The sequence below is a fragment of the Eptatretus burgeri genome, chromosome 12, assembly GCF_056783735.1.
Source record: "Eptatretus burgeri isolate ZD-2024b chromosome 12, Ebu_testis_v1, whole genome shotgun sequence".
NCBI classification, from domain to species: Eukaryota; Metazoa; Chordata; class Myxini; order Myxiniformes; family Myxinidae; genus Eptatretus; species Eptatretus burgeri.
The window spans coordinates 5,041,828-5,058,346 of NC_140972.1; the positions used below are offsets into that span (position 1 = coordinate 5,041,828).

General features: G+C 43.7%; 1 protein-coding gene across 5 annotated transcripts in view; it reads right to left on the minus strand.

The window, feature by feature from the left end:
• The window catches only part of LOC147015009 (regulator of G protein signaling 12-like), a 66,587-nt gene that overhangs the window by 38,088 nt on the left and 11,980 nt on the right, over positions 1 to 16,519 (minus strand). For all 5 annotated transcript variants that reach the window (XM_085849289.1, XM_085849290.1, XM_085849288.1 and 2 more), the window contains 6 exons: positions 14,418 to 14,534; positions 12,670 to 12,691; positions 7,835 to 8,001; positions 7,606 to 7,698; positions 5,732 to 5,875; positions 5,218 to 5,379 (listed from right to left, as the gene is read on the minus strand). In XM_085849289.1, the coding sequence (XP_085705415.1) occupies positions 5,218 to 5,379; positions 5,732 to 5,875; positions 7,606 to 7,698; positions 7,835 to 8,001; positions 12,670 to 12,691; positions 14,418 to 14,534 (705 nt within the window). The remainder of the gene's footprint in view (positions 1 to 5,217; positions 5,380 to 5,731; positions 5,876 to 7,605; positions 7,699 to 7,834; positions 8,002 to 12,669; positions 12,692 to 14,417; positions 14,535 to 16,519) is intronic.

Here is a 16,519-nt window from a genome sequence, read left to right on the forward strand (position 1 = left end):
ATAACTGATAATAAAAAGTAAATTCTAAAACTGAAAAATATTTTCCACAAAAAAAAACATCAATCGGTACAATATCACATGGAATCCTCGACACCTGCCTCCCCAACGTGCAGGGGAATTCACTTGGTGGAGTCATTAAATCAGGTAATCATACGAATGGAGTCCAAGACAATCTGGTGAACCTTGAACTCGAACAGTCGTAGCCATCATTATGTAAAACCCACCAGTGAGATGTAGCACTCAAACAAGCCAGCCATTGAGCAACTTCCATCCAACTCTGCTTCTCAAAATTGCATCGTTCCAAGAAATTCTTCTTGATGAAACAATTAAAAAAACCTTTTTTATACTTAAAAAAACAAAAACCGAGGGGTGAACGACCTCGGATTCCCACCAGGCTCTCCAGAATCGCAGGCTGTCACGCACGAATAACTTTGTGACGTTATTAACTCGTTATTAACGTCAATAACTCGACTCCGCGACTTAGAGTCCTCCATCGAATGAAGACTGTTTACCGAAAGGTCACATGATCTAATTACCTGGGACCATGCCCTCGGTACGCACTTGCTCAAACCGGATCACCTTACCAGATCAGATGCAGCCGAGCGGAACTGCCAAGTATATACCGACTAGGAAACAGATCGTTGGGGAATAACGTCCCAGCTAAATTAGGGTGCGAACCATGCTGCACTAATGGAAGAAAAGACAAAAACGAGCTGGGAACATTTCTACACAAAGCATTTATTTACAATATAGAAGAAAAGTATGTGGCACATTGAATGGAGTTTATTTGTATGTACAGCAGGGAATAGCAAGGAATTTGTGGGGTGCAGCAAAAGGCAAACAATCTTCCAAAAGCAGACACAGAGCAGAGTTATCCCGTTATAACTTCTACAATCTTGACGTAAATTAGCACAGGCACCATCACACACACACACACACACACACACACACACACACACACACACACACACACACACACACACACACACACGATTAGATATAGCCCAGTGAGAAAGAGAGCAGATGAGGAAGGATAAATGAACTCTCAATACCTGGCATGATTGGCAGACCAACGCAACCCAGAACGCTTAGGGAGAGTTAGGTGGGAGGAATACTGGTGGTGTCTGAGGTGAGGGAGTGGGAGGTATGGTGTAGTGCAATATGGGGGGTGCAGTGTCATGCCAGAGCAAAATGGGATTGCAAGTCAATAATGATTGCTCTTTGTGCATCCAAAGAAGATGGGATAGAGAGGTGGACAAAGAGAGAGGAGAAGAGATGCGTGACGCGAAAGATCCCTAACCGAGCCGTGTAAAGGTCGTTTGTGTAGCGTGTACCTCCGTGGGACGCTACGCCTGGGCATTCCCACCTCGAGATGTGGCGCATTATCTCTTGCTTAATCACTTTGCCTGGGCTCGTGGCAACGTGGCCTCTGCACTGGTCCATCTGGCTACACGGGGGTGGCCGAACATTAACAGCACGGCAGGGAGTCTCGGCAGTTGCCCCAAATCAAGCTCTCAAGAAGAAGCACGTCCTGGCAATTGCACACCAATAGCGAGACAGCGAGCAAAGAGCCAGCAAAGGGGAGGCAGCGAACAAGAGGCAATGAAGAGAAGAGAGCTATCAGCTCCGCGCTCCCCCTTTTATAAACCCCAGGCGAAAGGTGGGGTGAGACCCAAAGTGATGCGCTGTGACCCGAATCCTGCTTCTCCATTGGGCTACTGCGTCCCAAGCCACGCCCTGCCAGGCACCGGGACCGGAAATTGTCTCAGTTGCTCATCTGTTTTGGCACGGGTCGAAGCTCCTGACTCAACGTAGGGTATGCTTCCTGAGCCGGCACCCCAGCCCTGTACATGCTCTGAGTACAGTCTGAATGTCGAAGAGCAACGGACTTTCCCCGCCACTCACGGGTCCCCTCTCCTGAGCCAAAATGCACACCAGGGCCCCGTACCAAACTCCCGGATCACCCTTGTTGTGACCCCTTCTCGCTGGTCCTGTCTTGCTCTGGTCTGGCGACTGGATGAGGGTTGTATAAATTCCGCGTGCTCACCCGCGACGTCCCCGGTGAGATGCGGTCGAGTGATTGATGTATGTTGCTTGGCCAAGCATCGCGCGGTCCCGAGGACAGCCCGAGTCGTGCAGTACTCCTCCATATAGAGTGGCGGATTGCAGCGATGCAGTGGTACGAGGGGTGCGGGAATATTTTTCCCCTGTGTGGGAGGCGTTTGTGGTCTAAGTGGTGAGGTTTGGTTAGCTATGTGTGAAGGAAGGTGAAATGCTGGTTGGGGATTGGTGCGCAGATCTGAATGAAATAATGGCACGCGAAGCGTGGGCGGTATAGTGTGCAGAGGCATTGTGGTGTGCTTATTATCAATTTCCTATTGAATGGCTTGTGTGCTTGCTTGCTTGTTTGTACTCTGGCTAAAAGGAAAGGGTTTGAGCAGGAATCAGAATATGAAATGGTAACTAGACCGAACTACGAGACCCACGCAATGCATTTTGTGCCGTTAAGGCCGAAGTCACATTTTCTCTACGGCGAGGATACGGTGGCCGTACGCCCTCTGAATTGACAGAAACGTGCGGCGGCCGCAGAGTTTCTGCGGTGGCCTCAGGGTGGCCCTACGCCGTTTGGCTATCTTTTGCAGGCTGTAGGGGTCGCCGTGGAATTATAACGCGGAGTTATAACTTTTTTCATTTCTACGTTCGCCGTAGCAATTCGACAAGCCGAAACAAAAGAAATGGTAAAAATAAATAAATAAATAAAAACCCACCCGTTACCGTCCGTCTGGCCGCATGTTCGCCTTAGGGCCCCCCTGCGGTCGCCTTGCGTCTGCCTTGAAAATTCTATGGCCGCCGCAGGGCCCCCTTAAAGTCACCGTGCGACATCAAATCAAAGACCATATGACAACCCCACGTTTTTGGTCTCCACAATTTATAAATACGCCGTGCGGCTCCTGAAAAATAAAAACATATGTGACTGCTACATTGTGTGACCGTGGAAATACTGCGGCCGCCATATAATTGCTAGTGGCCGTAGATTTTGGAGACCCTACGGCCGCCGTGGCAAATGTGACTTAGGCCTAACCCACAAGACATGAGGGGAGGTCTAACTGCACGAAGACCAACAAAATAACTGTCTGGGGATCACAGTATGTTGGATGTCATTGCCTTAGAGGCACGCGGTTTTGTAGAACCACAACTATATGTATGTATGTATATATATATATATATATATATATATATATATATATATATATATATATATATATATATATATATATATACATATATATAAATTACTAAAACTCTCATCTTGTATGAATGTATGTTTGTATGTATGTATGTTCCTGAAATACAGCCAAAACGGTACACGATAGCACAAAAATTTTCGTGCCAACTTGCCATTCTCCTGCGGTGTGCAGTATGAAGTTTCGTTCAAATTGGACAAAGAAAAAAATTATTAAAAATATATTCCCGATTCAGTCAAGTACTCTTTGGGAAAATTTGATCAATGCAAATAACCTCAGCGGTATAGTTCGCTGGAGCTATCTTTTTTATTTTTAGAAATGATTTTTTTTTAATCAACCACTGTCACAACGGGAACCCAACGAGTTCACGGGTCGTCTCGTATATTACTAAAACTCTCATTTTGTATATACAGTATGTATGTTCCCAAAATACAGCCAAAACGGAACACGATAGCGCAAAAATTTTAGGGCCACCTTACCATTCTCCTGCTGTGTGCAATATCAAGTTTCGTTCAAATCGGGCAACAAAAAAAATTATTCACAAAATCAATACCCGATTCAGTGAAGTACTCTCCGGGATTATTTGATCAATGCAAACAACCTCAGTGGTTTTGTTCGCTGGAGCTATCTTTTGTTGTTCCTTTTTTGAAATGATTTTTTTTTAATCAACCGCTCTCACAACGGGAACCCAATGGGTTCACGGGTCATCTAGTGTATATGTATATATATATATATATATATATATATATATATATATATATATATATATATATATATATATATATATATATATATTTCTATACTAGAAAGCCTGATGCATATATATATATATATATATATATATATATATATATATATATATATATATATATATATATATATATATATATATATATATATATATATGCCTGATGAAGCCGGCTGTGAAGCCGGCGAAACGTTGCCTGAGACTAGGTCTGCTCTCAATTTTTTGTTCAAATTAGCTGAGTCGATCTAGTTTTTACTTTTGGTTGGAAGCGCCTTCTCTTATAAAAATGTGTTATCCCAACCACCTCAATCTTATACAATTTATACATCGGAAACTAACATTATGATCGATTTACATTTATATAATAAAAAACTGCAAAAAAATAACATCATCTAGACATCTTCCATTGCAACAGTGTATTTTTATTCTTATTATAACGATGTGCAAAATGGAATAAAACTTTGAATCTTGTATTTTGTTTTTTTTTATGCAGCCTGCAGCTGCTGGCTGCATCATTGCTGGGAGCACAGCTGTGCTACTGATGCCATGCGCCCTATTGCCAGAAAGCTGGGATTAATTTTGCCGACCTCAGAAGGATGGCAAGCATGAGTCAGCCCACTTGGTGGTATGTAACAGCAAAACGGAGGCTCAAACTCAGGACCCTAATATATTAAGCTAGTCACTTTAACCATTATCTAACACCAGGCTTAATCTTGTACTGTGTGAATGCTTCACTAACAAAATCATGTATTGTCAAGATCATTTTCAGACACTCCTCCAACCCTCGTATGGGTGGCAAGATTGCTCAGAGGGAGCGCACACACCTCTGAGCTGTGTAGTCCGAGTTCATTTCCTGAGCTGACTGAACCGTCGCCATGGTGCTTCACAGGCAGAGCATTGCATCAACGAGAACAACGTCCTTCAGAGGTGTGTTAAACTGGGTATCCAATCTGTTTGGACTCGATGATGAACATTAACAATCCCACGGTGCCTTTTGGAAAGAGTAGGCCATTGTGTGTATCTACCCTGGTGGTCAACGTCCTGTCCAAAACTACAGGGGCAATGCACCAACGGTGCCTCACTAATGATGCAACCAGCAGGCCAAATTCATGATTGAATCACAGTCAAAATATGCATTTGCTAGAAGAAAGCAGCTTTGTGTTTTGGAACATAGATGTATTCTCATCAGTAAAAAATAAATCTGTTATTTCAATGTGACAATACCTGCTTGGCAATGTCGAGATCCCAACCAACACATGGCTCCGAACTGCGGCGAGAGGTCATCGGTGGCAGGCCCTGACCTCCAACCTCAGCCAGCAGACAGCGTTGATAAAGCTCTGATTTCAGGAACCGGGTGTAACTGTCAAATTTCATCAAATTGAAGATCTACAAACAAGAGGGTATTGTGATGTTCTGACAGCACATTTGACATTCCAGTGACGATTTGATATAAAAGCGGGAAATATTTAAATTAAATCGACGGTGCAGACGTGTAAACAAAATTAAGTTATAGGATTATAAAGCACTACAAAATAGTGTTAACAACCCATTTTGCTATTTTCTTGGTGCCAGAAAGGGGGGCACGGGTTGGGAGTAAAACCTCATTATTAAATTTGATAATTCGACCAATACTAAGAAAGAGAAAATCCACAAATTGCCAAAAAAGTCTGGCATGTACTGTCACTCCCGAATTCATAACATTCATCAATGCGAACGTTTACAAAGTTCTGAACTGTACCTGCTGCTGCTGCGCCGAGAACATGGCAGGATGCGGGTCAGCAAGCTGCTGGGGACCCACTTTTAAAGCCCCTTCGATATTGATAGGTCGGGTTGCTGTGGTGGACAGGAACATGTCGTAGATCTCTTCAGCAGCCTTGCGCCTCTACCAAGAGTCACAAAGTCCATATTACAGAGTGTGCCACAAAGAAAAGAAAAAACAACTCTCAAAAATATCCACAAAACATTCATTTTTATTCTGAATTACATAAAACTTCAGGGATATGTGCCATGTTTCATGTGACGCAGGTGTACCAAATATCAGATCTGTAACTTGTAAGACGAATTAGTTTGGCACTCAGTCAATCACATGCTCCAAATGTCCACCTCTGCGCTGAATACAGATTTGAACATGACGGGAAAAGTTGTTGATTACGCACTGACATTCGGTCGGTGGGATGGACCAAACTTTCTCTGCGATTGATTGTTTCAGCTCACGGATGCTTCCTGCATTATCAATGTACATATTGTCTTTGAGATATCCCCAAAGATTAAAAAAAAAATCTAGTGGGATCACATCAGGGGAATGTGGAGACAACGTGACGCTGAAGCGTCACCCACTCACGCGACTCATATGTGGTGTGAGGGGGTTGCCCATCCAACTGAAAGCATCGTTATACTCTTCGAAAGCTTCTCCTGCGACCAAGAGCAGCCCAGAACTCATTCAGCACTATAATGCAGCGATTCGAGTTGATGATCATGGCATTACTGTCATCCTCTTTATACCAGAATGGTCCAATGATTGCACGCTTGCTCATTGCACACCAGGCTGTGCACTTGACTGAATGTAAGGGTCTCTGGTGAACCTCAACGGGTGGTACTATGCCCCATTAGACATTCCTTGCTCTTGAAATTGATTCATCCATTTGAATGTTCTCTCTTTGCACGGGGCATCTCTGAAATCAATTTTTTCTTGAACTTTCTTTGGACAAAGGATTGCGTTTCGCTGTAGTATTCGACAGAAAAAGCCTTTTCTTCATTTGTCCAGGGCATTGATTCTGACAGGACCTCAGCTATCATCTGAAATAAGAACATGACAAATAAATGAATGGTGAATAAAATGGAGGGTTTGGGTTTTTTTTTCTAAGCACATCCATACTTGAATTAATTCTCACACTTATTCAGCAACACGCAAGCCTGGTGTTGGCTTCGTGGTTGGGGTGGCTGGCTTGGGATCTTAGGGTACTGAGTTCGAGCCGCATTTGCTACTGCATTAACACCAGGTGGGGTTGACTCAGCCTGTCATCCTTCCAAGGTCGGCGAAATGAGTACCAGTGTAGTGGTAGAGTGACACAGCATCATCGGCATAGTCATGCCCCAACTAAATGACAGCTACCCAGTAGCCAAGCTGCGATACGCAAGAAGAAGAAAAAGAAGCAACAAGCAGAAAAATACAGTGAGGGCAATGACACACATCCATGATCTCGTGATCACCAACAAGACTGTGTCTGACAGGATAGCCAGATATCCACATTCACCTCTAAGCTGTCTAGCCTGGGTTTGAATCTTGATCCAGATATAAACTGTCATCCTGATGTTTCGCAGGCAGGGTGGGGCATCAATGTGTGTGCCGTCCCTTGGATGGACGTTAAACTGGGCATCTCGTTTACCGGCATTAGTTTGTGGACATTAAAGATCCTACGGTATCCTTCGGAAAGAGTGGGCGAGCTCGTCGCCGACACTCTGAACAAATTCCAAATTCATGCTCTAACCCACAGGGGGCAGTGCATCAGCGGCACAGCTGCGCCCCCAGCAAGTGATGCCATGTGCTGCATGTGAAAGAAAAAGAAGACTAACAAGATGACACCACAGTTGCAAAACGGTGTGCAAGCTTACCCTCTTCTCTTCTGATATGGGAATATTCTTAAAATGTTCGCAAGAAAGCCAAAAGAGAATGTTTTCCTCACTGAATTCCATCTTCAGAAAATCCTGCAAAATACACAATTTGACATGATATTGCAGCATTTTGTATCCAAGTACATATTTATGACGAGGTGATGGAAGATCATTTGAAGGCCTCAAGATAGTCGTCGCATTTCCGTAATCTCTTCCTCGGGTCACTCACCGTGAAATACTGCAGGCCCAGTGGGTCTTGCAGGAGCCTCTGGAAGGATATCGCCCAACTAGCGACACGACCTTGGTAGCAGCGACCTCCAGGCTTGCAAGGAAGGCTGCTGTTGCTCTGCAAGCTCTTCATGCTGCTGCTTGGGCGCAGCTCCATGTCGCTGAGCTCTGCATGCAACAAATAGAGTCCTAAGTTTCCGATGTGAGTACCCAAGGCTGGAACAGGAGTTCGACCAGCGATGCGCGTCGGACTACAACACTACGGCCGAGATACAGCGCATACCACCCCAAAAACAATACAATCTTGACTCGCGACAACACCCCAACTCAACACAACCGAAGGACTTGCGGCGAAAGACTCAGCACCGTGTGCCTCCTTTGCCTGGACTCTGTTTCTGTCATCTGCCTAAACCTTGGCCTTTAATTGCCCTCCCAGTCTTTTGACTTTCGAGCGTAACTTTATTCCAGTAGCCAATTTCCAGTCACATCACTTCGGATTCACAAGCCAATTATCCCATCACCATGGTCGGGCGAGGAAAGGACAAATCAAACTAAAACAATCGGGGTGTTGTATCCTGAGTGCAAAACCTGCAGCCTTGCCAGATTTGCAAACGTAATCTCTCTTCACTTTGATTCTTTTGCACAGACAATTGATGAATCAAACAAAACTGCTCTTTCGTGAGCCTCAATGGCTGTATTAAAAAAAAAAAAATCAAGCTTACTTATATATTATCATTCAAGAGAAAATCGATAATGAATTGAACCGAAAAGACTTTTTGTTTTTATAAAAAAGGTCAAGTTAATATCATGAAAAATTTGAGGATCTCCATCACAAATTGTATCCTTTTCTTGAATAACGAGAGAGTTCATAGAACACATTACCCCGTGCCGTCTTGAGAAAAAAAGGACGTGCGTGGGGTCGATGAGCGGCAAATTTGATTGGTCGTGATGACAGAAAATCCTTCCATCCATTGGAACCACATACTCTGTACATAGCGTCGGTGCTGCTGAATCAGTCTCCTGTGCTATTGGGCACAATCCTGGACGGGTCGCCACTCCGACACAGGATACTCGAATGGCTTGATCATCCCAGCAAGCTGGTACTCATTTAGCCGACCTCTGAAGGATGACAGGCTGAGTCAACCCCACCTGGTATTAATTCAATAGCCAAGCGGGATTTGAACTCAGGACCCAAGGATCCAAAGTTCACTACCCTAACCATTAAGCCAACAACAGGCATCGATGATGTAAAATGCTGTAATATTTTGTCCAAGTACAGCAAAAGGGAAAGGTTTCGAAAGTGTCAACAAGACAATTTGTGTTCTATGGTGTTCAAGTTTATAATTCAATCGAAATAATATTTTAAAGGTCGAAGAAGAAAAAAATCTGGAAGTTTTCCGCCATTGCTGCAGCGCCTTTTACACCACTCTATGTAACACGTTACATTAGTGATTTGTAACTGTTGTTTGTGTCCCTTACGGCGTCACTAAAAACAGCCAATTTCCTGTTTCGAATTGTTTTAAATTTTGTTTGACTGCCAGACAGGCAGACAGAGTAAAAAGAATTATCTTTTTCTTATCAGCCAAAGTAGCCCACGACTAAACTCCAAGTTTGTTTTCTGATTCATGTTCAAAGTATAACATTAAATTGAAATGAAGTTGTTCTTTAATCATAAACTAACGTGAAAAAGACAGACAGACAGACAGACAGACAGAAGTGAGCAAAATTCTTAACCTCGCTTTTCGCTTCATGTGCACGGCCTCCACTTTGTATACACAAGATTCAAGAGACAACTCAGCATTGCATATAAATAAATAAATAAATAAAGGAGAAATGTTAAATTTCAAATGCGATTAGTTAAAGTTTAAAATTCATTTTTGTTAAAAGTTTCCCGGACTATCTCAAAGATAAAATAAATAAATCCTTTCAACCGCCTGAAATAAACCCCAAATTTCTTGAAGGCAGGAACAACTCTGACATATGACACGGTGAGATAAATGTTCTCACCAGAAACGTGACACTGTACCAAACTCCTGTCGAGCAGAAAGTGTGTTGATCATGGCAACGACACATCTTCCCAGAGAATGGTTCAACTTCGCCGGGAAGAGAGAACTATTTGATCGAATTATCTGGGCAGCAACATCCCTCGTCCCTAAAACGCACGGCGATGGCGGAACCAGTTTCAGAACGACTTGTCATGGCTCGCTGTGCCGCATTGTGACTTTCTCTTTTGTGACTTGAAGACGCTCGCTGGCATACTAGACCAAAAACTACATCAATGATGCATGAGTGAGTGCAAGAGTGAGTGCATTGTTAATTGTGGGATGGTGGGAAGGAAGGGGGGGGGCAAGAGAAAAAAACAACAACAGCACCACCGTGCATATCCAGCAACAACAATCCAATACCAAAAAGCAATGATAACGTATTAAACTGACAAGGCCGATGGGCAACAATTTTGAAATGCATCAGGACTCAGATATGATATTCAACATCGCTCTCACAAAACAAACATAAAAAAAGAAACAAACAGCACCACCTTGCATATCCGGGCAATAACAATGGAACAACAATCCAACAACGAAAAGCACTTAACACGTAGTAATCTTGCTCTGTCTGTGACCTGTCCCCCCTATAATTCCACTGGGTGTTCAACGAGGTTCCCCAAAAACCCCCTTCTGGTGATACTACCAAAATCATGAACCACTGCTCACCTTCACTCTTTCATTCCTCGTTTTCCTCGCCTTTGGAACAAACTCCCACACTCTCTTCAATCCCATTCCTCCCTCCAGGCCTTCAAAACAGCTGTTCACCACCACCTCTTATCTTCCCCCATCCAAAATCTTGATCTTTTCTACCCCCGTTAATCCAACCCAACCGACCTCCTTCAAATTCCCCTTCTTTCCCTCCTGAAAGTTCCTGTAGTGTCCATCTTGTGTTCCCCACCCCCATCCCTCTCCCTTCCACAGATCTCCTACCATCTCTGTTCCCCACTATTTTGTGCTTCCCGCTCCTGCCCCTCTTGTCTCTGACCTTGTTTTATGTTTTGTGTGTTAGCTCTTACATAAGCCTCGACATGATATACAAAAAAAAAGAAAAAAAAAAAAAAACGACAAGGCTGATGGGTAAGAATTTTGAAATGCATCAGGACTCAGATATGATATTCAACATCGCTCTCACAAAACAAACAAAAAAATAGAAGGGCACTCGGTAGAGTGCATACCACAACCACACTGAACAGTTTATGTTGTTTATCCCACTGTTAGGCCAGATCTGGATCCTCATCTGAACCAAAATGCAATGGGCTTGTTCTCATCACCGGACCAACTCCATCCACCAAGTTTCATACGAATCTGTCCACAACTCTTTGAGACATCGTGTTCACAGACAGACAGACAAACAGACGGGGTGAAAACATAACCACGGTCCACCTTCGGTGGTGGAGGTAAAAACATGAAAACAAATAGCACCACCTTGCATATCCAGCAACAACAATGCAACAACTGAAAGCACTGAAAATGTATTAAACCAACAAGGCTGACGGATAAGAATTTTGAAATGCATCAGGAATCGGATAAGATATTCAACTTTGCTCACAGGCTATTGTTCTTGCTCACATTGTTCTTGCTCACTCAAAATCAACAAACATGTCGATGCTAATGGTAATAAATGTCATGGTAAATTAAACCGATGTCTATTTCATTCTAATATATGGGACATATTATGCAGTATACAAGAAGTGTGCAGACAGTTGGTGCAATGACACGGAGAGTGATGCTGTGATTGGAGCACCGGGGAATGAGAGGGTTCATTGGGGGAGGGGGGGGTTGAGGGATTGGTTCAGCCTGCGTTACATAACCCTTTCAAATTTTTCGCCAGACTTATTTTTTCTGCTGCTCTGTCATATGCAACTAACTCCGGCGGACTTCAACAATGCCCTCTTTGTTCTGGCTCCGATGCTCGAGATACCACATTTTGATTCTGTGAATTAATATCTTCATAACACCATTTATTATCAATGGAGCAAATATTCATAAACTTGAATTTTCTCATGCTTGCCTTTCTTGAGAAGGAAAAAAAGGGGGGGCGGTGTGGAAAGGAGGTTTCTCATGAAACATTCTGTAATTATTGGTCAGGTCTTTGGCCTCGCGTTAGTGTTCGAAGCGGTGCCTGAAATTGCATTGAAATGCGTTACATAAGTTATGGCTGGTGCTTTGACTGAATTCTGGGGAAATATTTTGTGTGTCATTACATCTGCCGAGTTTTCTTCATTTCCAAAGAAATTTTTTTTGTCCCAAAACGTGTTCAATGCTCCAAGCTGAAGCGACACACCTCACCTTACCTGCAGCCGCCAGGGACATTCGTCACCGAGAAATTTCTCCGAAAAAAAACCCCAACAAACCTACCATTCTCACGCATACTTCCTTGAACCACGTCAAAGCAACCTACAAGCTTTCGATGTATCACTTTTTCAGTGTGTGCGCGTTTGGTGTTGTCAAATGATTGTTCTGAACGTGACAGTTCCAAGTTTAAAACTTTTTGCATTTCAGTGTCATCATAAAGTCGATAATTATGGACAAGATTTCCATCTCCCCAACAATCCAAATTGGCATCTCCTGGCTTAGCACTTCAACGTGATGTATTCCATTACATAATGAGTGTTCCTTAAGCTGGAAAAAAATCAGGGAGGGAAAGCATGGGCGAGGAAAGGGGCAGCGGGGGAAGGGGTGGAGGGGTTGAGGGAAAATAGGGGCTGGGAGTCGAGAATGACACTGGGTGCACCACTGTAAATAACCAACCTTTCCCGCCACGTTCCCGACAAACACTCAGCAAACTTACCGCCATCGGAGGCAGCTGTGACCTGCGGGTGGGGGAGACAAGGCAGAGGGTCCTGAAGGGAAGATAAACGCGGCGTTCTTTGACTCTTATTTGGCATCGTTGGGAAATGTCCAACCTGGCATCACAGCAAAAGCTCCTGAATGATATTTTTTACGCAATTCTGGCACTTTTAGGGAGAACAAAGCAGCCAATGAGTGGTGACCTGGCAGGAAAACAAAACTTCCTTCAACTCCACTGGAGCATTGCCAGGGAAGGTGCAGAGTAAAACATCGTGAAGAAACACCATAAGTGCTGCATTTGTTAATAAAGAAGTTTTTTTTTTGAAAAACAATCTTGTTTGCACTTAAATGTGTGTGAAGCTTCTTCACGTTTATAACGTATATTGATATATACATATATGTATGGTATGTTATATATTGTGAAGAGTATAAAGTGATTGATCTTTTTTTAAACTCATGTTTTACTTCTTCTTTTTCCATTGGTGACACATTCTGCAGCTTCGTGGCCAAAGTATTCAAATCATCAACTGCCGCAGATTCCACTAGTCCAACTCTCCCCTCCCCTACCCCTTGTCCCACACCCAAACACTGCACTCCCGAATCCCATGGCCTCGAGGTCTGAACTTTGGACAACAAAGTAACCAATCTGCAAGGCCAACCCAACATTTGGGTGGAAGGTGGGAGGGAGGTGCGGAGATAAAGACACAGACACAGAATTAAAATCATTTAAAACTTCAGTAACCTCCACAAAGTGTGTTTTCCAATCGGTGATTTCAATGTTTTATCCTTTTGTTTGTCCTGTATATAACCCTCTTTAGTTCACACCTTTGCCTGACACGATGGCCGGGACGTAAACACACTCGCCTCTCCACCGCTCTCCACCGTCTAGCCGAGGTTCGAATCTTGGCCCAGCTATAAAACTGTGGAACCAATGTCCACATCCTCTTCAATCTCATTCTTCCCTCCAGGTCTTCAAGACAGCTGTTCACAGCCATCTCAGATCATCCCCTATCCAAAACGATGATCTTTTCTACCCTCGTTAACCCTCCCTAAGCCCACCTCGTTCCAAATTTCCTGTTTTTCCATCCTGAGAGTTTGTATCTGTTTCTATCTTGTCCACCCTCTGTGTTTTCCCGACCCCTCATTCTTCCCCACGTCTCCCTCTGTTTTGTCCCTCAACCCTGGTGTTGCCGTGTTTATCCCTCTCTTTATACGGTTCCTTTTATTATGTTACGCCATCATTTGTTATATGTTCTAACTCTTCCACGAGCCTCGACTTTGTATACAAAACAACCCTGTCGTCTTGATGTTTCACAGGCAGGGTGATTCCTCAATGTGTGCGCCGTCCCTCGGATGGACGTTAAAACGGGTGTCCTGTATGTCGCTGTTAGTTGGCGGACATTAAAGATCCCACGGTGTCCTTTGTGACGAGTAGGCAAGCCATCACCGGCACCCTGAACAAGTTACAAATTCCTGCCCTAACCTACAGGGGGCACTGCAACAGCAGTACAGCCATGCCCTCAGCCAATGATGCGACTCACAGCCACGTGCTGCGTACGAAAGAAGAAGTTCAACTTTAATTCTCATAAGCCATCAATCTTTTTTGTCCTAACATGACTATCATTTGGCACCACCAACAATATCTCAATGGTCAACTTTTGGAGAGAACTACGGAAGACCACATCATCACCACAACTCGTAATGCATTGAAACAACCTCCAAGCTTCTTGTTAACCCACTTGTGCTTACATCCAATCCGTCCACAGAGTATGTGAATCCATGCTTGGGGTTACCCTTGCCCAACAACCGCCTGAAGGAGGTCCGTCGAGATGCTTTGGCAGGGTTCTTCCTGTCACTCTTCACTACCTAAAAGGGAGAAGGAAAAAAATAAAAACGGTTTTGGGAACAACATATTGAAAAAACACTCTGTTGTTGGGAATTTTCATATCAACACAAGTTTTGCAAACAAGAACACAAGCAGAACCAACTCAACGCTCAGAAGGTCCGATACTTCAACCGCACAAAGTGGTGTTTCGAAGGGAGTACACAACCCATGAGCACCCAGAGTTTAAATACCAGTCCAGAAAAACCAGTTCTTCTGATCTATCACGAGGCTATGTTGTGTCATCCCTTTGGAAGGAAATTCAGATCAGGATGTAGGTCTGCATGGTCATTTTTTGGGGGTAGTGCCTTCTGCCCCCACTCCCCCTCATCGACCCTCTTTGAGACTTTTTTAGCATTTGGAGAAGATGCTTTGTGCATCTTGCAGACCTTTGTGAGTCTCACAACGTTTGTGAGATTTGTCCCAAATGCGGGACAAGGATGAAAATAGGCGCGGTCTGCCATCAAAAGGATCCTCGGTTAAAGTCATCAACTCGTTAAACATCCAGGAAAGCAAAACAAAACAAAAACAGTTCGTTAGGAACATGTTTCTGGAACACCAGCCGGTTACCCATTGGATGCGGACAATTCAGTTGAATCATTGTTGCTCAGAAGTGCTTTTTGGGTAAAAAGGAGTTCCTGAATAGACACTCAATGCACCTGGCATTCACAAGGTGTAGATATAATTGGAAAAGTTAACTCGAATTACATTACAAGAAGCAGAAAGAAAAAAATGCTGCCAAAACAAATGTCACTTTTTTTCTGTTTCTTTTTAGGCAACGCAATTGGGTAAATGACGTGAAAGACCATCAGGCGTGCCCCGGCCTGAGCGTGTCGGTTGTGCGGCGCTTGCTGCGTGTCGAAGCAAGTTTTTGTTTGACTACGTCGTGGATCTTGTACCAAGTGAAACTCGTTTGCTTGCTCGGCTTGCCCGACCTGGCCGTGGGTGCAGCTCATGGTGCCGAAAACAGGTAGCGGAACGGACCGTATCCCTGAAAAACATGTCATTCTCGACTTGGTATGTTGAAAGTGGTTCCGCAGGGTACCAAACTATGAGCCATTTCCATGAAAATGTGGAATTCCTTTCAATTCAATGAAATTCTCGAAAACAGTCATCTTTGTGTTAAAATTCATCAACGAAGAATCCACCAAAGCAAACAGGTACTACCTTGTGGCAAAGCTTGCAACTGAAGATCAGAGTCCAAAGTCTGAAAGTGATCATGCGCCAAATAGTGTCTGCTGATTGGCCATAATTTCTCAATCTTGAAGCTTTCGTCACCTGATGTTTGAATCAAGGTTTTAACTTGAGGCCATTGCTATGTGAATAGAGCAGGGAAGTACCGGTTACAATGGTCATCGGTCTTCAACACAGAAAATATTTTTTCTTCTTATTGTTCATGTATTTTAATGCGTGCCTGCGGTTGGCTTAACGGTTTGGGATCCTGGGGGTCCTGAGTTCAAATCTTGCTTGGCTGTTGAATTAATACCAGGTGAGGTTGACTGAGCCCATCATCCTTCTGAGGTCGGCAAAATGAGTACCAGCTTGCTGGGATGATCGAGCCATTAGGGTATCCTGTGTTGGAGCAGTGACCCATCAAGGATTGTGCCCACTCGCCTCGGGGGACTGCTTTGGCAGCACCGACGCTCTGTCCAGATATGGTCCCAATGGATGGATGTATTTTGATGTGTTACCTCATTCACGTTGGTACTAATCAGATTACGCAAGGATGTGACATTCATTGATGACATGTGACATCGAACGCATGGTGAAACGACTGATGCTTTTGTTGTTTTAAAAAATAAATACAAAAATGCTCCAATTCAGGAAGATGTCATTTTGCCCATCAAGCATGTGTCACTAAACTTCACTTGTGTTTTCATTTTATAACTGTGGACACGAGTTGATCATTATCATCATCATCATCAATGATCTTATTTTCAACATCATAACAAGGAATACAAGGAAATTA